Raw genomic sequence first — 27,982 nt, forward strand, 5'->3', positions numbered from 1 at the left:
TGTTTTTAACAAAAAATTTATTACCAAAATACAATATTAAAGTCAATACAAGACAAACTCCTGTAAAGCAAAATAAATTATTCTAACATTGTACAGTATTTCAGAAGGTAGTTAAGGAAGCACTGTTGAATTTGCTTCATTGTTCTGTTCCATCATGAACACAATCCTAGAATTTTAGGCTTTAAGGCATGCAGCTTAATGTGCTGGATAATTTTATAAAATGCAGATCATCCCATCTTAATAAGATACAGTGTTAAAATTAACTGTAGTCTTTACATGTCAGTTTTCTAAAGATTTTAATGCTTTGGCTATAAAAGCAGTGCCATAGTGTTATACAATGCTTATTTCTTAAAAAAATACATATATCCATGTCCATGAATATTAAACTCAGATTTCTATTAAATATATTTTACATAACATTACTTTGAGCACCTGCTGTACATTTTAAGGATTAATGATTAAATAAGTGCTTGTGAAAATTGAAAAATCTATAAATCTTCAGACAGGAGTTTGCTCTTCCTTGTCAATCCAAGTACATTGTAGGATGACGAAATGTAAACATAGGGACCCACTGTTTTGCTTCACTAGTATAGACAACTCTTAAGTGGTTTTGGAATGATTTTTTTCTATCTCAAACAGGATTAAAGTATTTAGAACAAAGGTTACAGTGAGTGTCACTAAATTAAATTGGCTGGCCAGAGAACTGAAAATAGAAGGCTCAAGTATAGTGTGGTATAGTAATTTTCTTGTTATTGATACACTAACACAAAAGGGACTCTGAACCATCAGAGACATAATGTAACACTGTTATTTATAGAATTATGTCTCACTCAAACTTTGTTGCTTTCAGGATCAATTCTGGAAACCTTGAATGTGTAAATTTCTTAAAACAGTTTTATATGAAGAAAGATATTGTACTAATGAAATCACTAATCTCTTCCTTTCTTATAAAGGGGGTTTCCTACTTATTTGTTATTTTGATGTTTAATTCAATTGAGATTACGGCCCTGACATTTGAATGTTTAGAATATTTTTTTATTTTTTAAAGTATTCTAATATTATTTGGTTTGACAGTGTTAACCTCAGGCATATCACAAAATAATGGGAAAGTAAAACTCTGTGGATTCAAACCATGGGCCTTGATACAAGTTTAATGACTATTTTTGTGGCCTTCACTTTCTTTCCATTACCTGTGACACTTTTAAAATTCATGATCCCATGTGGAAAATGTAAGGAACAATCAAAGGAATTGGTTTGAGGGCAGCAAAAAATACGTACATACACATATACATATCTTTTAATAGAGGGGGAGAGGGGAGGGAGGGATTAGTAGGGCTCCCTCCCCTAAATAATTATATAAAATGGGAACCATGAAAACGAATTTCTATGTTGCATATTTAACATAAGAATTCCTTAAGGTTGTCCATTTTCAACATTACTTTCTATACCTGAAAAAACTAAGCTCCATATCCTCTAACTTTACAAACATGACTGGAAGTGAAAATCTGGCCCACAATATCAGTGCTAACCACTGTGATGACAATGGTACCATTTAAAATATGACTGATTGAAAATTTATTATGTTGCATTTTGATTCTGAAAAGATGAGACTACGAAAATGTAAAATTCTCTTGTTATTTCATACACATTGGCTTCAATGATAGATTTATTACATACAAATGTTTTGAAATTTGTTTAAAAAAATCTCATCAGTGGACTTAAATTCATTAAAAGGGTAAAAGGCAATTTTAATTAATGAGCTATATGACATTGCTGCAAAATCTTAATTTTATTTAACACACTTATGCAAGTGTAACCTAAGTCACTGACAAATTATAATGTAAGAAACACAAATCAGACAGTGCTATAACTCAAAGTATTCCATAAGGATACCTTAAAAATTTAATTTCATTCTGTAGACTTTGGAGCTTATTCTGCTATCTCAAGTAAGAAGTGTATACACAATACGACACCCCTGACAAACTCTAAGTTGTCCAGCATCACAATCTTTGATAAGGAGGATATTAGAAAATAAATGCAGAAATAGCACCACAAACATGGTGCACGGGGTGTACACCAGCCTTTCAGATCTGTAGTTACAACTTACTTCTGTGACAGAAAATATGCATAAATATGTGATAATAAATACAAAAAAACATTGTTCTTACTATCACTCTTTGAAATAGATTATAATAAAGTTTCTTACACAAAACTTATAATTTGTGAAAAACTAGAAGGGAGAATTGCACCTATGTGATAGCAGGCTTCGAGGCAATTTCCTTTAAAAAAAAATCTGCTCTTCATATCACTCTTTTACACAACACTCTAAACTTTTCTAGATTTTTCTTAGGCAAGACATATCCTTGAAGACTATTAAATACTAAACCCTGTTTGTTATTTAAACTTTTATAGGCAATCTGGATTTTTTAGGATACAGCACCTATGCTTATTATCCCACTTTTGCAGGTAAATATAAAAACATCAGATTCATAAACTTCACAAATTAAAAAAAAATAAAAGCCCTCATTTTAAGCGCCACCAAACTTCTGCCTCTAGCTTCTGAAATGATTTAAAGAGAAACCATTTATCAAGGAAAAACTATCACACACTTTCTTACTCAATTAAAGATGGTGACAGCTGTCAGAAAATGGTTTAGCAATCAACAAATGAAACTCTTCATATTTAAAGTTCTAGTAAGCCTCTGGTAGCTTACTTTTACTTGGGGGATGGGGCTGAATGGTTTTCCTTCTACTCAGAAAACTACAGCGCTCTGAATTATCATTCAGAGACAGATTTTGAGTGACAATATAAGTACTGTACTTTTATAGTTACCATTTCCATGAAAACTGGATTTCTAATTTTTTTTGGTGATTTCCTGATTATTTCTCCCTTACCCCCCTTTAAAAACAATCCCATACATGAAAATGAAAAGATATTTTTTAAAATGTCTATTTGCAACCCACACTTGAATACAGAGGTGGCTGGTTTCATGTTTGTAAAAATAGGTCAAATGTTATTTATGCCAAGCTTGACTGGATGACTATTTCCTTTCAGTTCAGTATGGGATTCCAAATACATACTCCAAAGATAGTCAGTAAGATTCTTTGAAAACACTCTCTTGTCCCAAAGTCCACTTGTCCTTTGCTTCCCTTCTGATCCTGCCCTCCTTGTCAGTAACACTGAAAAGACCTACTTTTCTTAGGTAAAATTCCTCTCTACCCCAAGAGTTGTTATGCCATCAGTTGGAAAGGAGGACAAATAACCTTTACTTAAAATAAAGGAGGTATTTTTACTACAATAGTTTCTGAAAACACTTTATATTAACTCCTTTGTTCAGGTCTGCAATAGGTATTTGGAAATGCAAATATTTGGCACAAGATGGAGGAATACAAGGTCTATAGGAACTTGTTTCTTTCCCATTTGCTTCTCCTAATGAGGACTGTTTATTCTTTATTGTGTATTGCCCATTTAGAGTTCCTTCTCTTACTGCAATAGGGATTTAGTTTACCAAAGTCACATTTGCCATTTACACAAATATCACACAAGTAATTTCCTCTTTAGTACCTTGACATTAACAAAGGTAGAGCTGTTGCTAGGAAAATTATTCCAATTAATTTGTGCTTAGAGTTGAGTTGTGGTCCTTATTTAGAATGATGTTTATAATTTCACCCTCGTGCTCTTTCATATGATCTAAGAGGTTTTCCTTGCTAGTAGATTCAAAACCACAAATACAACAACAGAAGAGCAAAACACAGTATTCCATATTGGGAGGGGCCTGTTTGGGGTTCTTTTCTGAACTTTGTGAGGTATTATTCTTTGTTGGGCTAAGTTTTTTATTCTCGCTGGGACCTATAACTTCACTGGGAACCTGGTTAACTGTTTCTGAAAATGACACCAAATTCTCTGAAATCCCTACAACAGAATTAGCTTTCTCGTCAGTGCTGTCTGATAAAATCTTTCCAGGGGATTGTCCATGAACCCTAAAAAACAAAAGAAATACATAAATCTTAAGTCTAAAATATTTGGCCGGGAGTGAATCTTCCAATTCAAACATATGAGATGAATGAGGGGAGGGAGGAAGGATATGATGTGGTTAGGATCACGCACCTGCCACTTTGTGAAATTGCATCATTGATAGCCTTATTTACTTGTTCATAGTTATAATTTTGGTCACTTGCATGTTTCCACATATGGGATTTCAAAGAAGGAGGATGGCTACATACATATCCACACAGAGAACACCTGAAAGACAGGTTGAGGAAAAAAATCAAAATGCTTTTTCAGTGCAATTTAAATAAATAATACAGAACTTAAAGAGTGTCTCTTAAAATCAGATCTAGGTATAACTTTGAAGAATAAAGTTAACTATTTCCTACTACTCTAGCTAAACATAACTATGTTTAACATTTCTAAAAAGTTACCTATTCAGAATTTTGACTGAGTCATTAATAAGATGAAACATCCCTCTGCCCCTAAACAAAGGAAAGAAATGCTCCTGAAAAAGGATTTCAGTTAGATTTAAAATAGTCAAATACAACTAAAACAGCAGCTAGTCCTGTAGAAGTTTTGAAAATTTTTTATTTCAGAAAATTTGGCATTTAACAATCTGATATTCTAAAGTATCAATTCCCAAATGTTTTAGTCTCACGACTTCTTTACACTCTTAAAAATTATGGAGAACTCCAAAGAGCTTTTGTTTATGAGGTTATAGCTATCAATTTCTACTATATTACAAAATAAAATTGAAAAAATTTTAAAATGTTAATTTAAAATAACAAATCCATTACATATTAACATAAAATTTTTAAAAATTGAAAATAACTATTAAAAAACACTTTAGTGAGAAGGGTGGCACTGTTTTTAACATATTTATGCAAATCTCTTTAATATATGGCTTAATTGAAGAAAGATTCTTTCATCTGCTTCTGCATCAATCTGTTTCAGTTTGTTTTTGCTGAAGTACGTGAAGAAAACCCACCTTACACAGACATGTAGCTGGAAAAGAGAGGTGAGCATTTAAGTAAATAATGTCTCAGTATTATGAAAATGATTTTAAATTGTGGACTCCCTAAAAGGGCCTTGGTGATATGTAGTGGTCTCAAGAACTGCTATTCTAAAGCTTTTAAAAAAAATTCAGCTACTTTCTCTTTAGTGTAGCACAAATCAATAAGCCTTGAATTTACCACTAAATATTCGAGAAACGTACTTTAATAATACATTTCTGTTCAGTACTTAATAAAGACAAATCTGTTTACTAATTGATATTCATCCCTAAGTAACAATACAAACTGTCAGTAATACCAATGCAGAGAGAAATGTACGCAAAACAAGAAATTGAAGGCAGTGACAGAACTTTTCTTCTCAGCATTTGTAACAGTATGCTAAAATATAAGATGGCATGGTTCTATATAGGTGGTTTCTACAATAACATCCAGTAATAGATACACCTTTCAGAAAACTTTATGTTATCTAGCTCCAGGTCCAAAGTTAACACTTCCAGTATTTGAGAAATAGTATCCCACAGGTGGTAGTGGTGGTGTTTTTTCCTAAATGAACTACTCACCTTAAGTTTTCAAAAGCCTTAAGAAGAAAAGTACAATGTATAAAACTAATATTCCAAATTCTTGACCACCTAAACTGACTGTTGGCTCATGAGCCTGTGGTCATCTTTTACTTCTGTTAGTTGCAGATAATTTCACTTTGAGATATAGTATTCCATAGAGAGACATTCTAGTTAATCAATCTGCAGGCCAGTATATTGCATGAAGCACACTTCATTGCATTATGGTGGGTTCACAGTGGTATATGCTGCCCAACTAAAATAAAAGTGCAACTGTAAAATGGACCTTTACCACCAAAAACTATTTTGTAATTATAAGGTAAAGGAGCCCTTTCAGAAATTCAATTCAATTCATTCATTCATTCATTCATTCATTCATCCATCCGTCATTTATTAAATGCCTATTCCAGATAAACTTCTACGTCAGAGCACAGAAAGTGGGCTTGAGACAAGAGAGTCAGCATGCCCCTAGAGGCCAACTGGCAGCAGGAAACCATTAATAAAAAGATGGGATGAATAACCAGATATCGACAGCCTTTTGTTCCTAAGAATTTCCATTCCATGCAGAAATGTTCCTATAAAAGCTAGACAGCACAACACTATGGTGGAATTAGAAGGCTTACAAATCTAGGTCTTGGCACCATGGACTGGTTCTATGGCAATGTGGTAAAAATGTTCACATCAAGAGACTTGGATTCTAGCCTCATTTCTCTTAATAATCCTCTATGTGTTCTCAGGCAAATCACAATCTCTCTCTGGGTCTCAGTTTCCTTCTAAGTGAACTAAGGGTGTTGAGCTATCTTTAAAGTTCCTTCCAACCTCTGACACTCTGTTACTGTGAATTATGTTCTTAGAGGAATTACATGCAAGAAACCTACTTTTCAAAACAAAGTGTTAGAAGAGGTATAAAATTAATATATGTATAACACAAATAAAATTGTTTTAAAAATATTCTCTTCCTTAAGTGCATTCAATAATGTCCATTCATTTACAAAACCTTTCTTTGGCATGCAACAGAAGTGTGTGTATGTGTGTGTGTGTGACTGTGTGCACACACACACACATACATACACATACCCACACACACCAACTGAGCTATTAAAACTGGAGAAAGGGGTCCCGCCTAAAAAGTACAAACCACTGTTAGGGCATGGAGGTGGGTGTAGAGAAAATGCTGATATACCCAGGAATGTATCCACTACAGACTAAGGAGTTGCCTGTTACACTGGAGAAGGAAGCCAACCATTTAACTTCATACTGTTTTAAGTCTTACAAAAAAGGGAATACTTTGCTTGCCATTCAGTTTGAGTAAAGCACTAATAAAGAAGACCTCTTTTTAGAAACCACAGCACATTTTTAAAAGGAAAAGTATGTTACCTGTTTAAAATACTTCATCACTCACTCATACTAAATACTCTTTCCCAACATTCATTTATTCATCTACCTTGAAGAAGACTGTTACAATGTACTGAGTACTGGATTTCTACATGGAGAACCTTAGTTCAAATCACGGCTCTGGGCTTAAAACCTGAATGACCCTGAACAAATCATTTAACCTCTCAAGGTGTAAAATAAAGAGACTGGACAAGATGCTCACACAAAGGTACCTCTCTAGATCAAAATCTATGAGCCTCTGAAATCTCTAACAATATCCACATTTTAGGAATTACCCTATATATGGGCCAGATGCTGCACTAAGTGCTAAGGATACAAATTTGAGGAAAAGGAAAGACAGTCCATACCTCTAAGTAGCTTATAACGGCTTGGGTTTTAGGTGGAATGAATAGAAACATTCCGACCAAACTGATTATCTTCAAGATCAATAAATGATGTGTTCAAGGTCCATAATTTTCACTTAAAATTTTTATATTAGTCTGATGAGAAGAATTTAATTAAAGCTAAAATTTACAATTTAAATTACTTTGTTCTCAAAGATATTCTATCTAATTCTAAGCAATTCCAAGGGAGATAACTAAGGGCTAAGAAGTTGACCTAGCTTCTATTACTTTCCTCTGTAAACAACTTGTTAAGATAAAGACTTTTATCTTTTGGCTTTAAAGTCCCCCACTATACTCCCCCTCCTCACTAGGAAATGACATATGTCTGTGGAAAAGGCTAGTTTTTACAACAAACATTCTTTAATGCACAGAAGTTCCTTAATTCCCTTAAGGATAGTAGAAACAGAGATAAATCTTACCGAAATTAATGAGTAAACCCCACTGCTCTGTAAAACTCCTATTATCACACCTTTTAGAGAAATAGGTAATTTTGAAGGCACACTATGCCTTAAGATACGAAGGCTCCTAAAGTCCAAGCAAAGATACAAACTGATAAAAGTTAATAATTTACTAATATAGCTTTAATTTTGAGACAAAAAGTGATAACCTGTAGATACTTTGTTTTAAAGTGAAAAGTTTACATGTAAATCTGTCCTAAATACATTCACTACTCCCTCTTTCAGCTATTGGGGCAAGTTACCTTTATTAAAGGTATCAAATTGAATGGAAACCTAACTCTATGAGAAAAGAAAGTACAGAGAGAACTAAAGGAAGATAATGGGAACCACGAAAACAACCATGTCCATCTGTCAGGTTATTTCCTGCTTTCACATTAAGTAAGGACCAATAGGCCTTGGCAATCTCAACTGCTCTGTAAAGTCACAGTGAATAGGGATTGTATCATTCTTTATACTTCTATCTGCAAAGCATAGTACAGAGTCTGGCACAGAGCAGGTGCTAAATAAATACTGTATTGATTGATTTCCCCTGAACCTCTACCTGCTTCTTTATAAAACTTCCACTAAGAAGGCATACCACTTGAAACAGCAATGCCAGGATTTTTACCATTATGTACTTGTACTATCCCACTAGTATTTCCATGTGGTACTTCTGAGGTTGAAGCCTCATATGGCATTTCAAATTGTGTTTGTTCTGGTAAAAAAATCATATATTTCACTGAAAAAAAAAAAGCACCACGTGAGCAATGCTAACTGCCTGAAAGCTAGATTCCTGATAAAGTCCACAAATTATACTTTTATTCTAAGACTAATGTGTTGATGTCAGGCTGCATTGGCCAGAATCAAATAAATAAATAACTCTCTCCTCCTTCCCCCCCCCACCCCAAAAGAAAAAGCACAAGGCCAATTTTAGTAAACAACAAATAGGGAGCCAGATAGCTCCAGGACCTAGGGGAAAAGGCTATTCTGACAATACCACACTTGGACTGGAATTACTGTTCAATAAGCCCAGAAGTTCTATATCAGTTGAGACCTCCAAAACTACTTTTGAGAGTCTAATTCAAAACCCTGAAATCAAATGAAGGCTAAAGAGGAAGTCATATTTCAGTCATTTTAAAATTTTGCTACTTTGGAAACTGGTAAATTATCTTGTGAGCTGTGTCCAGTCTTGGGCTCTGCAAATGAAGAATGTATAGAATAAAGCAGTGTTAAGGGGAAAATAGCACATTGAAAAGTTAGGAAAATAACATCTATGTTAAGAGTTTGAAAAAAACTAATATTACTTAAGCATGAAGATAAGGAAACTAAAAAGTATAATTTTATTCAAGGTTATAACACAGAAGACTGACTTTTAAAAAACGGTTATACTTGGGAACTTTATGATATTAACTGATTACAGAATGGAAAGGACTGACACAGGATATTGGAGAATGCTACTTGTAGAAGGCTATGATGGTCTGTTGGTGACCGTGCTTGAAGGGAGATATAAGAAGAAACAGAAAAGTTTCTTTCAGTCCTACTAAAATTCCAAGAATTAAAAAAAATACAATGCCTGAAAACTGCATTTTCCTTTGGTAGACTGCTCTGAGGTCCTGCTCAAGGAAGCATTTGTGCTGCCCATGAAAATGAAAAATTGTGTGCAACCTACAGAACATTAAAAAAAGATCCAACACTGTGTTTCTTAATAAAGTACTGGATTCTAAAACCCAAAGAACAACACTTCTCTCATGCTAACAGTTGCCATTTTATGGTCTAAGGAGTTCCACATTTGTTTGCAATTAAAAACAACTCTCTCCCTTCCCGCCCCAAATACTGAAGGATGTGGGCAATGATTCTAACCAGGACATTCAGAAATTAAACATTCTGTGGGGTGGGGGCAGAAGAACTGATTAAGATTCACATGGTGAGAAGGATATAATTTCAATTAGATAAAAAACTGCTCAAAATGCTTCACATAAAAAACTGGAGAAACCAAAAATAGGAATGTTATGGATGAGGCTACTGAATCAATAAAAAGATATTCTCTTAAAGGCAGGAACCTAATTAGTGGCTTTTGTTCTTTAATATGTGAATTCATGCTTTCTTCCTTTGTAATAATACAAAAAACTTTTTGTACTCTAAGAACAAGGTACATGAAAAATTCAAGGCCATATAAATGATAAGCCCTCTTTCTCAAAATCAGTCAATTAACCATTTAATAAGGCTTTTACGATGCGAGTGGCTCTGTGCTGTGAGCTGGGATACAAAGACAAAAAAGTCAAACACTCTCTGCTCTCAGGGAGTTTATGTTCTATGAGAGGAGACACCACTACTTTTGAAACTAATTAAGATATTCAAAAGGGCTTCTGGGACCAGAAAGAACATCTTCAAAATACTTACAATACTCAATGACCGCAAAGTAACTACATTTAAGTTTGCTTCAGGCAAATCAAACAAATCTTTAAAACAAAATATTTAAATTAAAAAACTAAATAAAGGCACCTGAAGACATGACAATATAGCAAGAGCTTTTAGGATTATTTATTCTTAGATGTGAGTAATTTCTCCACATTCATAGGATTTATATTCTTGGAAAGTGGTACAAATATAGAACTTGTGTGAATATAGATAGTAAGAATTTACAAAAAAGAAAAGTATACTATACACAACCCTGTATTATACACAAACAGGTTTTGATGAGACCCTTGCTGCTCTTGTTATCATGGCTCTGTCACATCTGGATAAACTGGAGTGCCTTTAAATCCTTCCCTATAAAATTCCAGCACCTCTGCTATAAACAGTAAATAAAATGAAAAAAAATTGTAAACTTCAAGGCAATATAAAACAACAAATTACGATCTCTAAAAAGTTTCAGCTTTTGGAAATTCATGCTAAAAGCAGCTTCTGTGATCAATAAAGTACCCTCTAGGTGTGATATTACAAATTTGATGACTTTGTTTACGTAAACAACTTGCTTTAATGTACATTCTTTCAAAGGGAGGCCAAGGGTTTTCTGATTTAGGCATATTTGCTATTATGACTGGAATTTGGGTGACTGAGTCAGAATAAGTTAAATAATTACTCCCTCAAATGAAAACTGCAAATAAATTTTATGCAAATAATTACTATACACATGAGCCCAGCAAATGAGATGAATTATAATTAAGTCACAGAAAATATACACTGCTTTAAGACCCAAGCTTAAAGTTTCTATTTCTCAAGTAAGACTACTAAACACTTTTAGGAGCATCCTTTTGGTTAACTTTCCCAAATTGATTTGAGATCTTTAGTGAAAAGATGAAAAAAGTCATAGGATGCTAAAGATGAAAGTATAGATCCCTACAGTGTAGTGAGTGTGTAAATTTCTGCTTATTTTCACAACTGATTCCTTTTTACTGTTACTACATAAAATATATCACATGCACTAAAACTCTAGGATTGTTTACACTTACCTGTATGGCTTATCAGAACTATGGATTCGCCTGTGATTCCGGACACCAACATAGGTTGTACTTGTATAATCACACACATCACATTTATATAGTCTCTGGATTGAAGATCTATTACCTAGAGTGAGTATTACAGACACTTATAAGCATAATTTCTTTGAAAAAAACAAATTACATTTTATTTCTACTGTGACAGTATAATGGATTTTTTCTCTTTTCCCTCTGTCCTATCTTGCTTTGTGATCTCATAAGCTCCAAGGGGTTCAATTATCATCTCTATGCAGATGATTCCCAGATTGCAACCCTAATCTCTCCCCTGAGCTCCAGTCTCCTATCAACAACTGCCTTTTGGATATCTTGAATTGGATGTCCCATAAGCACTTCAAACTCAGTATGCCCAAAATAGAAGTAATTATCTTTCCCCTCAAATCCTTTCTTCCCAATTTTCCTGTTAGTGTCATGGGCACCACCATCTTTCCTAGTCATTCAAGCTTGAAACCTTGATGTCATCAATGACTCCTCATCTAGCCTACACATTCAATCCACTGTTAAGTCTTGTAGTTTTTTCCTTCACTACATCTCTCATACATGCTGGTTTCTGTTCACTAACACTGCTGGCTCTTTAGCACAGTGCCTCGATACTTTAAGCCTGGACTACTGAACTGCTTTCCAATTGGTCCTCCTGCTTCAAGCCTCTCCTCATTCCACACCATCCTTCACTTAACTGCCAAAATGATTTTCCTAAAGTGTGAGTCTGACCATTTCACTCCCCTCAACCTTCATTTAACAGGCTCCAGTTGACTCTACATTTAGCATTTAAAATCCTTTATAACCTGGCTCCTTTCTACCCTTCCAGTTTTCTTGTACAATACTTTCTTCCCTGCCTTCCATGAGTCAGCTACATTGGCCTGCTGGAAGCTCCCTGAGCACATCACCCAATCTTGTCTCTCTGTCTTCCCACTGACTTCCCACAATCACTTTTCACTGATGTCTCCTTCAAGACTTAGCTCAAATCTACCCTTTTGCAGGGTTTTTTCCTGGTCTTCCCCACTACTAGTGCCTTTTCTCTGAAATTACTTCCCATTTGTCCTACATATATCTTCAATGTCCATGATTACTTGCATGTTGTCTCCCCCAACAGATGTGAGTTCTCTGAAAGCAGAGATCAGGTTTTTGCCTTTTTGTATATCTGTACCACTTAGTACAGTGGCACATTGACTCTAATAAATATTTGTTGATTGAATGACCTGAGTCTGTGAGTTCAACAGTGTATGAAACTCTTGGTGTGGCTCCACTAATACAGATAAGTGGTGTATCTATGATACGGTCTTAAGAGAGCTGCTTGGTAGTGTTGAGAGATTAAGGGACTTGTGGACAGTCACACAACTTACCTATTATGTCCTGCTATCTCTTATGAATATATTAAATGAAAATTCATACCTTTCAGTATATATGTTTAACTCTATACTCTTTCTTAGATCCAATTTTAGAATGAATATTCAAACAAATTCCAAAGTCAGGTTACCTATCCTCTTGTACTCAATCAATGAACAAAGGCTGGAAAATAATTTTCTGAATCTCAGCAGTGTTAGGCAGATTTCTCTATGCCTGTGTGCTTAACTCAAGCTATCATAATGACCATGGGGTACCTTCTAAAGTCTTACAGAGAAACATTACTGTTAAGAAAATCAAAGTAAGAGCATGAAGGAAATGACTGGCTAAAATTCAAGACTTGTAGTATCACAAAGAATTTGTGAGAAATTCTGTGTAAAAGGCTTAAAAGAGCTCTTTATCTCTTTTGTGGAATAATGTATATGGGTGTAAACCCTATGGCTTTTCTTTCTACAGACAATATTTTCCCAATTTAATACAAGATCTTATCCTATATATTCACTGATTAATGTATGTAAAAGAACTTAATAAATTGCAAAATAAAATTATGTGCTTTATAATCTAATGGATAACATGGATAAAAATCACATTTGATGAAAATGTACAGCCCTCTGAAATTCAGTAAATATGTCAAGAAAAATGTGTCACTAATATAGCGCAGTACCTAGCTACTTAAAATCTGGTTTAGACAATGGCAATAAAAGGTCTTTACCAAAAGAAAGCAGGTTGGGACCCAGCTGAATAGCTTGGTCTCATTTTAGTCCCCTAAACATAGTATAAAGCTTTCCCAACACAATCAGCATTTCTGTTGGCAACTACAACATGGAGAACAGACTGTACAGAGGACTGAGAGTTTCGATTCCAGAACCAATCTGAGTACTGAAGCACAGTGTTAAGGCAAAGCAGAGAAAGGTACATTATTGTGCAACATTTAGAAGAAAACAGGCTCAGGGAAAGGATTACTGCACGATGTATAAAACTAAAATAACACAAAAGAAAACCCACGCTGAAATTTCAAAGGAACAAATACAAGTTAAAATTAAGCTTTCAAAATCTGAAATTTTCTTTTACTAATAATTACTACCAAGCTGAGCAAAATGTCCTGATAAAATCCTATAACATTAATATACACACTAATCATAATTATAGCCTATTTAGATATGCTCTTAATTGGTAGGTTAAAAACTTGGACATGGTTAAGAATGGCATTGTTCCAAACACAGTAAAGGGGAAAAAATGTGACTGATGATCTTCCTGTAAGAAATGCTGCAGAGCTAATGACAATAAAATGACACCCCAGAAGGAAAAAGTTACCATAGCAAAGAATAAGAAATCCCACGCCATTTCAAATAATTGCTTCCAATGAAAATAACTGAGTGAAATTCTGTCATTTTCCTGCTTCTCTGCCAAAAAGTTTTCCACTTATAGAATGAGGGCATGATGCACATTTGTACTGGTTGGGTAATATACATTATAAGGATAGGGGCTGGACCTAGGATTTTATTAATATTGGGCAACTGCCAGGTGAGGAAACGCCCTCTACTAATATAGGTTGATACCTTCTCAGCAACTTTGAGTCACAGAACTGCCAAGAGCATTAACAGGTTAAGTGCTTGCCCAGTAGTAATATGACCAGAATGCTTTTAGAAAAAATAATTTCTGTCCAATATTTGTTCTCTGAACAAAGAGGGGCTACATTTGCAAAAAAGCTGCTTCCTTTATGTATTTTGCTACTATAGGATTACTTAAGCACTTAAGTACAGAAAACATTTGTAGCCCTCTGTGTTTTGGGCAGAATGCCACCAATTAGATTCATCTTGTCATATCAAGTAGCAAGTTCATGTACAGAGAAATGTGTCTCCACCCTAAATTTCACGAAAGTGTGACAAAAATTCTTGGAAAATTTCTTTAATTAACAAAAAAGACACACACATATATGCTTAGGTGAGAATGTCAACTCAGGAACTACAAAACAAATAACTTTAGAGAAAAATAGCAAATTGAGTAGAAAAATGGTGAGTGCATGAAGTATAGAACTATTATTAGGCAAAACAAAACATAACAGCATGTTCAACAAGGAAGACACAGAAAAATGGGACATGGCAGAAGTTTCCAAAATAAAGTAGAAGTCTACAAACAATTAATTAGATATTGGGCTTGCATTTGTGTTTTACCTTTCCAATACGGTTTTGGAAACTTATAACACCCAAAATTTAGTTTTGACAACAGGTGGTGCAGTACAATAGTAGCCTACTTTATTCTTTCATTAGGCATTTAGAGCCCAATCATATCCAACGGCATAATGTTTGCTTGAAAGGGGATGTGCAAACATGATGAATTAAAGCAAGATGAGGTAGTTAGGGCTATTTCATAAACAAGAAACAGAACTGTTTTATCTCCGACATCTATCGCAGAAACAGATGCTCTATCATAAACGCTTTTGTTCTGGTTGGGTTTTATAGGGATGACATCTGTTTGACAAGAGGATTCTGGTGCTACAGTGGTGTCACAATTTGATTCTAAAATGTTTTTGAAACAACTATTATGCATTCGAGGGTATAATTTAATGGAACATTATTGTAGCACATTTTACTTGGAAGTAGTGTTTTTTAACTTCAATTCTTAGGAAGTTAAAAAAAGGAGTTTGCCCTAATATGTTTTATCTCGCATAAACCCTATCTACCATGCTGCTAGAGACATTTAGAGTATATCAATTAAAATGATCTGATGAGAAGCAGCCCTGCTTATTAGAGTTTATTCTAATGTTCTTGGGTATGGTGCCTGCCTTTTTATGGAATTCTAATTAGGTTTTTTACTTCTAACATAGGATATTAGCAAAAACACAGCCCATTAGTAACTATTACAATAGAGCTAGAAATTTCTAACTTGATCTTCCACAAACAACACATATGAAACCTGGCAGTTATACCAGGGTTTATAGTTTGAGTAAGAGCACAGCAGGAAGATGCTGCTAAAGCTCGAGGTGTGGGACCACCATCTGCAGTGTAATCTTCTCAACAGGGGCACTCGGCATCATGCTGACAAAAAAAAAAAGGTACAGAAAAAACTTCAGGCTTCCTATTTCTGAATTTACAGTGCTGAATGTGATATACAAGGAAAGTGTCTTATGGAAAGGAGTCATTTTGAAGCCAGTCACCTTTTTGAGTTTGCTTTGTGCACAGGAGCTTAATTGAGAATAAGGATATTCAATACCAAGGCACTAATTGTTCTAGCATGGATACTTACACAACCTAGCTACATCTAAGAAACTATTTGGACTTCTTTGTGATCAAAGGCCAGAAGCCCAAGGTTTTCCTTTGGAGAAACTACCTAAAAGGCCATTTTTTCCTCCACACACCAGTAAAAGATTTAATTTTGTAGTCAACACATGCAAAAAAAAAAAAATTGGGTACCTTCTTGAACACATTTTCCTTCAGCTGCTTCATTTGAAACTATTGGTTCATTTGGATTTACTTTTGACAAGTTATCTGGAACACTATGTCGTTCTCTTTCATGGTTCCTCAGTTGGCTCTGGAAAGTTGAGAGAGGTATGTTACTTACACACACACACACACACACACACACACACACATTTGAAAAACAAGCACTTCAAATATCCTTATAAAATACAATTCTTATATTAGTCACAGACAATGAGATTCAAGGAAAAAAAAACTAGAGAAACTACAAGAACAAAAGCTATTTTCTTTTTTTGCTGTCTTTTTCAAAGAATACTACCACTACTTTTTGTACACGTATACAGTGAATTGTATACATATACACATGTAATTAGATGCAAAATCATTGGTAGAATTTCACAAGGAAGAAACCCCTCTGATTTCCATATTGTAACTTTCTGAATAGGAACAATGCTCTCACAATGAAAATTAGCTAGAAATTTATGACTGTACCTAACTTTTTCCTTTGGTATTTTTAGAGATCCCTAGTGCGAGTACCTTCCTCTATCAAGGCAGATCACAACCCTTCTATATTTTAAATGAGCTGCCCTGGCTGAAATATTCATCCTAAGAGCCAACCTTCTGGTGAAGAATCTCTCTAAAGTTAGCTTGGTTGGTCCTAAGCTGACAGACATGCAGTCTGTCACCAGCCCAGTCTTGAATCCTTCTTTACTCCTGGGTGGATTGTACTCTGCTGGCATAAGCTTTCATGTCCTCAAAAGACATCCAAAAGAAGATTTAAATATATGGATTTTTTTCCCTTAAAATTTTTTTTAAAAAAGGTATCAATTTGAATCTTTTATTTTGTTGCCCCAGGAGAGGTGGAACAAAACTGACAATGACTAAGCTGAATGACAAAAGAAATGAAATGCAGACATGTTCTAAGAAGAATAAATCTACTTATCTGAATTCAGAGTTGCCTGTCCAAAGGTCCTAAGTGCTTCACAAGTGTCTTGAGGAAAATCCATATTTTAAAAGTCTTACCCTTGTTCTAGCTCTCAATTTAAATCACCACTGAGGGTTTCAGGTCCACTCTCAGGCAAACTGGTTTGTAAAGTCTGTACTGTAACTACCCCCTTGGAAGCTAAACTGAATTTTTAAAGTGATCACCTGGTGTCTATGTCTGGTTCCAAACCATGAAATGATTTGTCTCAGGTCTTAGAGATGGTATCACACTTGAAATTCAAACCTAGGTTCTAGGCTCCAAATTTAACCCTCTAGAAGCTGTCTAATCTACACCCTTCCCTCATTCCACCATGGCCAAGTTAAACTCAAGGAAGAGGCTGAGAAATAGCCATTAGACCTCTGAGCTCTAACTTGACAGAGTAAACAAAATTTTGAACATGTAGGAACTAATGTTCGTGTTCATTGGTAAACTGATAAGTCTATTTCAATACCAGCTGATAATGCAATGGATTTTTAAACGTCTTTCCCTCCCCACCCCAAACTCTCTTCCTAAAAAGAGGTCAGGGCTAATAGGAGAAATTGCAAGTGCTTTTAAAAATCACATACTTAGGTGAAGTACTTAGAAGATAGTAGGTATTCAACAAATGTTTGCTTAATTAAACTAGTGGGAAAAATCCAATTTTAAGAATGGGAAAACTAGAGAGCAGAGAGTTTATGTATCCTGATCATGTTCTGCTGATGAGTTATTTGTAGTAACATTTAACGCATTGCTAGTTCTTACCCTTTTGAATGGCTATTGATGGTCCCATGGGATCTAATATTAGTTGAACATCAAGCTATTTATTGTCATCCTTGCTATACGACACGTACTTAGAGACTAGAAAGTTTTGCCTCCATCAAAATAGGTAACATGCAGAAGCTGTCAAGAAAGCAGCTTCTGAGAAGAATGCTGGACTAGCAGTCAGAAACCCTGGGTTCTAGTCTCAGTCTTGCCACTAAATAGTGATATGACCTTGGACAAGAAGTCTCTTAATCTGTACAGGCTCAGTTCCTTTTTCTATCTGTAAAATTAGGAGGGGTGGGCTACCTGTGCTCTAAGGTGCTTTCTAATTCTGACATTCTGATTTTATGAAATGATTTCACAAGGAAAAACGTTTACCTTATAATGAAAAGATTCTTCACACTGTTTGCATTGGTACATCCGGGTCTTACAGTGGTTAATCATGTGGCTCTCTAGATCCTTGCTGTTGTCAGCTATATGCTCACAAATAGGACACTGGTAAGGCTGTCTCTGCCGGTGGACACGCAAGTGCTGTTTGACGTAGCCCTTGTTACCACTAGTATAGTGACATAACCGGCAACGGTATGGGCGATCAGCATTAGGGATAAATTCTACCAAGTTGCTTCCAGGCAAGCTTGCATCACCAGTAGGCTGACACTGGACATTGTCCTGCAATTCTTTCAAAATGTCATCATCTGAAGCATTCTGGTCTGTCCTTTCCCTCAATTTTTCAATTACAGTGAGCAGGGACATGCTGATACCCATTTTAACAGGAACTTCTGATAATTCCTGTTTGTCCTCTCTAAGTTCTACCAATGTAGAGTCACTTTGGTTAAAGCTGGTTAACACTTCTGATGAGTTAAGTGGAGACATCAATTTAGAATATGCTGCTATAGTACTTTCAACTTGTCTCTGCCCAGTATCTGGATCTAAAAGGTTTACATCCCCATAGTGCCCAAGACTGGCTCGTGTTAATTCTGCAGCCCTTATAGGCATTGTGACTAGAGCTTCTGCTGCTAAAGAGTGCAGCCTTAGGGACTCAGAATTTGTCCTTCTCCGGCCTGGAGGGGCATTCTCATCAGCAGCCAGACCTTTATTTGTGATTATCTCATTGTCTTTCTTCTCAGGATTGCTCCATCCTATGATCACCTCTTCAATTTCAACAGTGCTTTTGTCAGTATGATAAGCTTCATCTGTTTCTTCACGCACAATCTGGGTTTTTGTGGAGATCAGGTTTTTTTCCTCTTCCATGTCAGTATTCATCAGAAAAGGTTTTTGTAATATCGTTTCTTCAGCACTAGGCAAACGTTCCACTATTACATTAACATGACCTTTTTTATTTGGGCTGCAGTTAATGATTTTCTGTGCTGATGAAAGTAGGCTATCGGCCATCAGACTGTCCTCCGTATCAGACATTGCCTCCAACATTTCTTCTCCATTAGGGTCAAGCGTGGCAGACTGTCTTAGGTTTTCACCTACTTCTCTATTTTGTTCAACAGATCTGCATGACAGCTGCTCTGAACTACAGATCTGCACCTGAACAGACTGTCCACTATGAATACCCAGCTCATCATCCTCTAGTGCAAGAACTACTGTTTCGACCCTTTGAGCTGTGGTAGCTGAGGAGTCTGACAAACCCAGAGTCTCATTTTCCTCTTCAAAAATTGGATAGAAACAATCCACTTCCCCTGCATGCTTCCAGGCATGTGTTTTCAACATTCTCTGCTGACCACAAGTATAACTACAGATCAAGCACCGGTACATGCCATACTGCTCACATGTGTACCATTTTCTCCTCCCCATTTCTGCCACAGAAGCAGCTTGGATTGTTTGCACGTCATTATTATCCAAGTTCACAGTGAGGTCCGCAACTGTTTTCAGATTCCCTTCTATTGTTCCCTGAAGTGAGGGGTTGGAGAGGCCAGTGCACTGCTGACCTTTGGATTCAATAGGAGTTTTGGCATTATTTCCATGGTAACTTAGAATGTGAGCTTCAAGTTCTTCTTGGCTCTTGGATGCAAAATGGCACTCAGAGCACACTAAGATCACTTCATTCTGCCGACCATGCTGTTTGATATGCTCTTTTAACACAGACAAAGAAGAAGATAGGAACTTACAAAGACTGCAATGGTAACAACACATAGTCTTTCTATTATTCTGTGGAAAACAGTCAGTGATATAATAATCTGCTTGCAGCTCCTCAGTCCTTTTGGTGCCAGTAGCAGGTAGTTCAATTGTTTTGGCTGGAATTTCACAAAGGTCTTGTGTTTCAAGAGAGAGCACCGAAGCATTTGGATGAGAGCGTTTTTTCCCAATTAAAAGGCATCTTTGTGACTTTTCACTTTCTACAATCTTGCTCAATTTCTGGATAACATCAATAAGCGGATCTGTTTTATATTTTCTCTGTTCATCACCTATTTCCAATGATGGACTGATGACAGTTTCAGAAATCAGTACAGCTTCTTGTTCACCAATACCTGGTACCAATACTGCAACACTGCTGGTATCTTCCATGATATCTAAGAGGTAATATTGTGCAATAGAATAAAATGTCAGGTTACAAAAACATTACGGTTATGTTTTAAATTTCGATTATTAAAAATATTTAACAAGAGCAAGAGATCAGCATTGTTAAACTATTGAAACTTATAATGCCCATACTTTAACTAGCCACCATGCATCTGGCTGCTGCCCTAGTTACTTCATGTAGTTTTAAATTTCATAGGTCCTCTCAAAAATAAGACCTTCTAGCTCTGTTTCCTAAATTAGCTTTAACTCCTCCACTTTTCCTTACCAATTTGACTCCACAGGTTTCTTGCTGTCTTTATCCCCGTTACTCCTCAATGGACCACTGATCCTTGCTAATTTTTCACTCACATTTTGTCCCATTCTCATAGCTCCCAAAGAAGTAGTCCTGACTTTCTGGATCAAAAAATGAAACCACCATAAAGTTAAGCACACGGAATCCCTATGCCAGAGGCAGGGAACGTGTGGCCACATGTGGCCCTTTGGGTCCTCAAGTGCAGCCCTTTGACTGAATCCAAACTGCAAAGAACAAATTTCCTTAACAAAAAGATTTGTTCTGTAAAGCTTGGACTCAGGCAAAAGACAGCATCCAAGGACCTAGGAGGCTGTAGGTTCCTCACCCCTGCCATATACTATCAGTCCATCTGAAAGCACTTTGAAATAGTACTATAAATAGCCAGTACAGAATTGACAACAAATAGTTCTTAAACTATTTAGTACAGTCATGTCATTTCGGGTTTTATTAATAAAAAAATAAAGACAGAAATTTCTAGCACAAATTTCTGCTAGTTTCCTCATATAAAATTCTTTTTGGAATTACAAAAGCACAGCAATATATTATATTTTTACTATACAAACAAAACTAGTGAAAAAACAAAGGTTCCAGTTCCTGCTTTTACTTCCTTTGAAATAGCCCAAAGATAAACCACAAACATTGCTGTGGTTTTTTTCAGAGGTCAAATAGATGAGTAGTGAAACTGTTGAATGGGTTTGTGGGAATACCCATGGATTTTGCTTTCACTGAAAGAGAAGGTGAGGGAAAAAAGCATTATGTCCTACCCACACTACAGGTCTAGACATGGGTATGGGCTTAAATAGGAATTAACTGTGGTTTCTAACCTATACTTTACAATGTATTGTGGACAAAGTAGTCACTTCACCAGTTCAGAAATTCTTATGGACTTATTCGAAGTGGTCTAGAATTCCTCGAAGTATTTTCCCTTCAAACATCTCAACTGACTTACACTAAAATTAAATTGTTAATTTGGACCTCAATTATGTGTGCAGGCATCCCCCCTGTAATGGTAATGGAGTGGGAAGATCTTTCCCATCCGTTAATAGGCCTATCTGACCTGCTTTGAGCCTGAGTCACATGGAGCCTGTGGTGGGAGGAGCTTGCTGAACAGGTGGAGCAGGGAAGGAGGGGGAGGGGGAGAAGGAGAGGGAGAGGGAGGGAGGGAAGGAGAGCGAGAGGGAGAGAGAGAGAATCTGAATAAGTATCCTGGCTTCGTCTTCGAGGAAGAGAGTCTGTTAGATCTTACAATTCAAACCTGGAAATATGCTGGCATATTCATAGCAACTGCTGTGGGTACTGCATTGGCAATATACGTCACCCTCCCATTACCAGACCATTTTAAATTTTAGCCAGGTATACTACGGAGTTTTTATTCACAAGTTCCAAATGTCCAAGAATGGTTACACCTTTACTTGAGCCTTGCCCCAAGCTTGCAGCTCCAAAGTCAGGAATGAAAAAAAACAAAAGAACCCCCAAATCCCCTCAAAATGGAAAGTTTCTTTATTGCTTTTCCAAGCCATTTAAATCCAGATAGTTCTATATATTGGTAGCGCTAAAGCTTCCTGCATGACTGCTGGCATATGCCAGAATTTTTGTAGCACATTATTCATACTTTTTTCATACATGCATCACAACCCACTTCATATTATAGTAGTCTGTACACATGTTCAGAAGACCACAAGTTCCTTGCAGAGGCTGTTTTTGTTTACATATCCCCAGTATCTAGCATGTTGCCTTACACACAGTAGGTAATTAATGCTTGTAGAATTTAATTTACTATTTAATTTCTCCCACTATATTTCAAGCCTCTTCAAGGGCAGAAATTGTATTATTCATTTCCTTTGCCTCGAGGCCACAGGTTCCCCATCCCTGGCCTTGCTTATTTCTTACTCTTATTTCTATGAATCCAGTTATAAATCAAAAAGTGATTAGACAATGAGTTTAACCCTTTGGAACTTTGAAAATTCTTTAAACAAGAAATTCAGAAATCCATTGAGATTCTAATGGGTGCTAATGATCATAAATTTGAGAGGATAAATTACCATAAAAAGTTACATCCCTGCAAGTTGATTTACAACGTGTAGGAAAACAAGAACTGGCTTGATGTACTCTACCCACCCACAAGATTACAAAGGTGACTTAACCTATGACAAAACAACCGGGTTTTAAAATCTGCTGTAGTTTAAGTAGAAATAGGAATTACGAGTTAATGGAATTTTAGAGCAGTTGCTTCAGATATGAATATCAATTTTAAGGTACACAAGTTCTGGGTATAGGAATGACAGCCATAAAACTGGCATGACGATGTAAAGGATAACAAGAAACACCAGAATAACCACTTTGGATTCACACATAAAGTTTTTAAAAAGTCAAATCACATTAAAAAAAATCATTGGGGGGAAAAGCAAAAGACTGGATTACTTTCTTTCAAAGTCAGTAAACGACAATAGTAGAAAATGACGTGTATTCTCCATGGTAATCACTCTAATAGGCAGTTTTTCGGGTCTGTACTTTGTAGGCTATGTTGAGAGTGTTTGTTGGTACTACAACTTGTTAAGTAAAAACACAAATAAAAATATTTCTTATAATTAAAACATGCTGAACCAGCAGCTTATGTAAAAGTGGAGGGGTATGGGGAGAGGGAAGAGGGGAGGAAGAAAAAAAGGAGTGATAGTACCTGAAGGTCTGCTCTTTTGAATTTTCCAAGGTATGTCAATTTAGTTGGCCAACGTGGGTATATCTCAGGCACTGGAGCTGTGGATCTTTACAAGTCCAGGGAAGGCCAATAATACACCTAAAAGATAAGGGTATAGAATAAACAGGTTTAAACACTCAATTCTGAATTATGGCAAGAAATAGTATATTTATATATGAAAACTTCCCTATATACAAGGTGGCATATGAAAATGTCAGACAAATTATATAGACTATAAATGCCAAACAATTTCAACAATAGATATGATTGTTCCTAGCTGAAGATACAACAAAATGATTTCCAGGGAAGGTAGGCTATAAGCTAAGCTGACCTTTGAAGGATGAGGAAGATTTGTTAGAAATGGCAAAAGTCAACTAATCAGCCTAATTTGTGTAACATACTGCATTAGGTCTTGCAAGGGATACAAAGCAGTATATGACCCAGTCTCTGCCCTCAAAGAGCTAATAATTAGTTTACAGCAAGGGTTAAGCACCCAATATAAGACAACAATATGAGACCACAAAGCAGTTCACAAATATTGGAGTTCAGAGGAAGGAGATCACTTTGGACTGGGCTGATACCTTCTAAGAGGTGGTGAGATTTAAGTTACACAAAGAGATGGGACTTGAATAGGTAGAATGAAGGTGCTGGGTAGTAGTGATGCCATGTGGGTAATCCTACAAAGAGGATAACAAACATAATGTGTGTGGAGAAGAATAAAGTGTCCAGGTAGATATCTGGGAGATATGGTGGATAAGGTTGTAAATATAGGTTGGCCCCAGACTGAGGAGGGACTTAAATACCAGGCTAAGAAAGTTAAAATTCTTTATGTTGTAACAGTTCTTAGCAGGAATGTTTTGTTTATAGTAGGTACTCGATGAATATATATTGAACAATTATGACTATTAAGGTATAAAAATCTTTTCTCAAAACACGTAAAGTTGCTAAAAATGTGAATCTCAAAGCAACCATGCATGTTACACAATTTTTCTAACCAAAATTCTTAATTTTCCATAATGGTCAAGGGCTTATAATTAATGTCTTTCTCAAGCTATGTGATTACTAATCTATTCCAATTGTCTTAATTTTCTTACAATTTACTACCCAGTTTATATTAGCATTTAATTTCCTTACAGTGTTGCATTATGACAACCACCAAAAAAAAAGGCAAACAATTCATGTGTTACTGGATAAGATGGATATTATAATTTTCTGTGCAGATGCATGAAGATATAGTTTAATATACTAAAAGGAATGCCTCTCATTTCTTCAAAATTTCACAAGCAACATCTTCCCCATGAAGCCTTTCCTGATCCCAGAGCTGCTAGTGCCCTCCCCACCAAAAAAAAATTACCTTGAACTTATTTTATACGTTATTTACATGTTGTCTCCCTTAATGAGGAATAAGCATCTTGAGAGTAGAGACAACTTCATTTTGTCTCTATCTCTAGTGCTTCATACAGAGGCTAGCACATTGTAGCTGCTTAATAAATGCTTGGTAACTGCTGATTGTCAAGGGTGAAGATTACATATGGATAATGGGTTGTTATTAAATAGGCCAGATCTATTTGTAAGTTAGTCACACTTTTATTTCTATTATCAACTATAATCATATTTGTTTGAATTAGGGTAAGTTCAAGCATTAAAAAACCTTGAATTTTCTAGGGCGGTCCCAGACTCAGTATTTTTACAAGACTTCTGTAATCAAGGTCCAGTTCTAACTTAACTAACTGTTAAGATCCTTCACAACAGAACCACCAAGGATGTTACCTCCTGTTTTGGTGTCAGAATTATAAATATTTAGAGTGACCAACCTTAAAATTCACATAGTAATAAAATATTCTTTAACTGAAAAGAAGAGTAAGAGGTCTGGATCTTTCAAATTAAATAAACGTTCAAACAAATAAAGTTCTAAGTATGAACTTTCAAAGTTAAGTCATAGCTATGATTGAAAATGTAGACTCAAACATTTCTTTCCCAAGATGAATCAAATATTATGCCTGAACAAAAATATGCATATAGCATTTTGCTCCAAACTATTTAGCGTTCAGGGAAATATTTACATAGAACCAATAATCAAATTATGTGATATAAACATATACTTTAAATACAAATAGGCCAAGATTTTTAAAAAAGTGAATCAGCAAAAAACAAAGCAAAAAAAATCCCCCAAACCGTTATAACCTCTCCATCTACATGTAGAAGTGAATATGCACTCTGCACTTATTTCATAGTTGTTTTTGTTCTCAAAGTGTTTCTACTCCTTTTATCTGGCTGAACGTACCTTTTTAAAATACTTAAAAATGAGAAACTCATGAGTTTCTCTGTGAATTTCAAAGAAAAAAACTATCTGAATCTAAAGGTGACACCATGAATCTCACAACTGTTTTTTACTTACTAGTCACAAATTGAGATAAATGTGATACAAGTGGTTTGTCCTATATATTTGTTAAGTAAGAGATATTTGTTCTTCAATGCTATAGTTTCTGTCCTGGCCTCTTACATAAAAATGAAAAGAAAAAAAACTTCCTCTTTAATTGTAACCTGAGAGAAAAAAAAATTTAGAATAGAACCTTGAATGTTTTACTTAGTTAGCAACTACTCCCTCCCCTCTGGTTAAGTAAACAGTTCACAGGCAGAGGGGAATTTTCTGGGCTTTGAAGGTTAACATTAACCTTCAGGTGAACTGGGGAAGTAAAAGCCTTCTGTAAAGATTTTCTGTTCTAAATTAATGGGAGTATCCAGTAAAAAGAGAAAGGCACCAAAGACCGAAGTCAGGATAAAGACAAATATATTAATTGGTGGTTAGCTCGATATCCTCCAAAACAAAGACCGTGAAGCAGAGAACTCAACCTAGGAACCATCCAGACTTCCCTTACTTTAATTCACTCAGACTGGCCCCAGGGCTGGGAAGAGCCCCGAACGAAAGTGACAAGAATATGCCTGGAGACTTGGGAAACTCATTCCAGTGAGAGTGCAATCTACAAAATGAGGGACTGAGCTAGTCCATCGCCGAAGTACCTTCTAGTTCCAGCACTCAATGAAGCTACGAAACTTAGGAGAAGCAAAGCCCCGAGATTCCAGTCACTGATTTTCAAACAGCGAACATGGAGTCATCCATCAGAAACCAAAGTTTGTTCATCGCAGGCATTTATGAAGAGCTAGTTAGTGGCCCAATGCCTTTGGGGGAAATGGTGTAAAAAGACAAGAAGAAATGAGCAGAGTAAGTCACAAGGGGAGTAAGTGAAACTACGGGAAAGGTAATTCCCCTCTTTAAGGTGGGTAGAACAGTGGATTTCCTGGCATTAGAGGAAGATGTGGCTCAGTTCTGAATGTTTCTGGGGCCTCGATTCTGTCATCGGTAAAATGGGGGCAACGTGGGGGCCCCTCTGACAGTTTAACTGTGAGGTTCAAATGATTAGTAACTTACAATAACGGTATATAAAGTGGCCGTGCTATAGATGCGGTGTTAAGGACGCCTTGGCTCGGGCGCTTTACCGGGTATCTCTGAACTTGTCCTTTGTAATCCTTCATGGGCTTCAACAGACTGCCCGAGGGCCCTACGACAAAAGTGGTTAAGAACACCTGCCTCAGGTCCAATCTCAGCTCTGACCCTCCTGCCAGCATGGCCCATGCTCAGCGCCGGTCTGCACGTCTCTAGGCCTCACCTTCCTCCACCTGTAACATAGGTACAACAGCAAAGCCTGCGTGGCTCGACGCTTCTCCGCCGGCCTCCAAACACACACTGGCTGGAAGACCGTGGGCAAGTCCCTTAAACCTTTTCCAGCTCGCTGGGACACAACCCTATTAGCGGCAGATCTGCATCGGCGGAGGGACTTTCCACAGTGGGAGGAAGCAAACAACCCTCAAGGCGACACCCGGCCGCCCCTGCCCTCCTGACCTCGTGGGCCTGGATGATTACCGTTAGTCACCCATTACGGGTCGAGGCTCAGGAGTTTTCGGCAGCTGCCAGGATGCGGGGCGGAGCATCCGCCTCTCCTCCCCGCAGCCGGCGCTGTTCCATCCTCCGAGCTGGGAAGGAGAAGAACAGCGGGCGGCACGCCGGCAGGGGCGCGCGGACGGGAGGGGGCCGCGGCACGCTGGGGGCCGCACGCGGAGGGGAAGCAGCACGAGGGTGGGGGAACGCCGTGGGGGGGGGGGAAGCGGCGGCACGCGGGCGGCGACACACGGCAGGGAGCACGCGGACGCGGGTGAGGGGGCACGGCACGGGCGCTGGCTCGTGCGGCGGGATCCTGGAGGCGGCGGGCGCGAGGCCTGGGTCCCCGCAGGGCGCGCGGCGGAGGCACATCCGGAGGCCTGAAGCGTTGGAGGAGGGGAGAATGCGGGCAGCCCCAGGCGGGCGCGGACGAGCCAGGGCAGGACTGGGGGCCTGGGCCGCCAGAAGCCGAGGACTGGAATGACTGGGGCGAGGGAGTGGTGCTGTGGGGAAGTGGGTCGTGATACCTGCGGGTCCGGCGGTTTCGACAGCGGCAGTTGCCCCTTCCCCGGCTGGTTCCTCCGTCCCGGCTGCTTGAGAGCTTTCCCCCCAAAAAACACCCGCTCCCCTCCCTCCACGTCCCTTCTCCCTTTGCTTGAAAAAAAAATAAAAATTAAAAAAAATTTTTTTCCTTCCCCCCTACTACTTTCTCCCCCTCCCCAACTTAAGCTTCAAAATGGCGGTGATGGAGACGAGATCACGTGATCA

The 27,982-nt window shown here is 37.2% G+C and overlaps 1 protein-coding gene across 1 annotated transcript; it reads right to left on the reverse strand.

Moving 5' to 3' along the window:
* ZNF507 (zinc finger protein 507) lies at positions 1–27,846 on the reverse strand. Its single transcript, XM_036750362.1, has 7 exons — positions 27,742–27,846; positions 23,260–23,376; positions 18,140–20,280; positions 16,030–16,147; positions 11,228–11,342; positions 4,108–4,242; positions 1–3,980 (listed from the first exon to the last, which is right to left on the reverse strand). Exons 3-7 carry the CDS (start codon positions 20,273–20,275, stop codon positions 3,611–3,613), a joined length of 2,874 nt encoding a protein of 957 aa, XP_036606257.1. The 5' UTR covers positions 20,276–20,280; positions 23,260–23,376; positions 27,742–27,846; the 3' UTR covers positions 1–3,610.
* Between the last annotated feature and the right edge of the window lie 136 nt (positions 27,847–27,982).

The sequence above is a fragment of the Trichosurus vulpecula genome, chromosome 3 (genome assembly GCF_011100635.1).
Source record: "Trichosurus vulpecula isolate mTriVul1 chromosome 3, mTriVul1.pri, whole genome shotgun sequence".
NCBI classification, from domain to species: Eukaryota; Metazoa; Chordata; class Mammalia; order Diprotodontia; family Phalangeridae; genus Trichosurus; species Trichosurus vulpecula.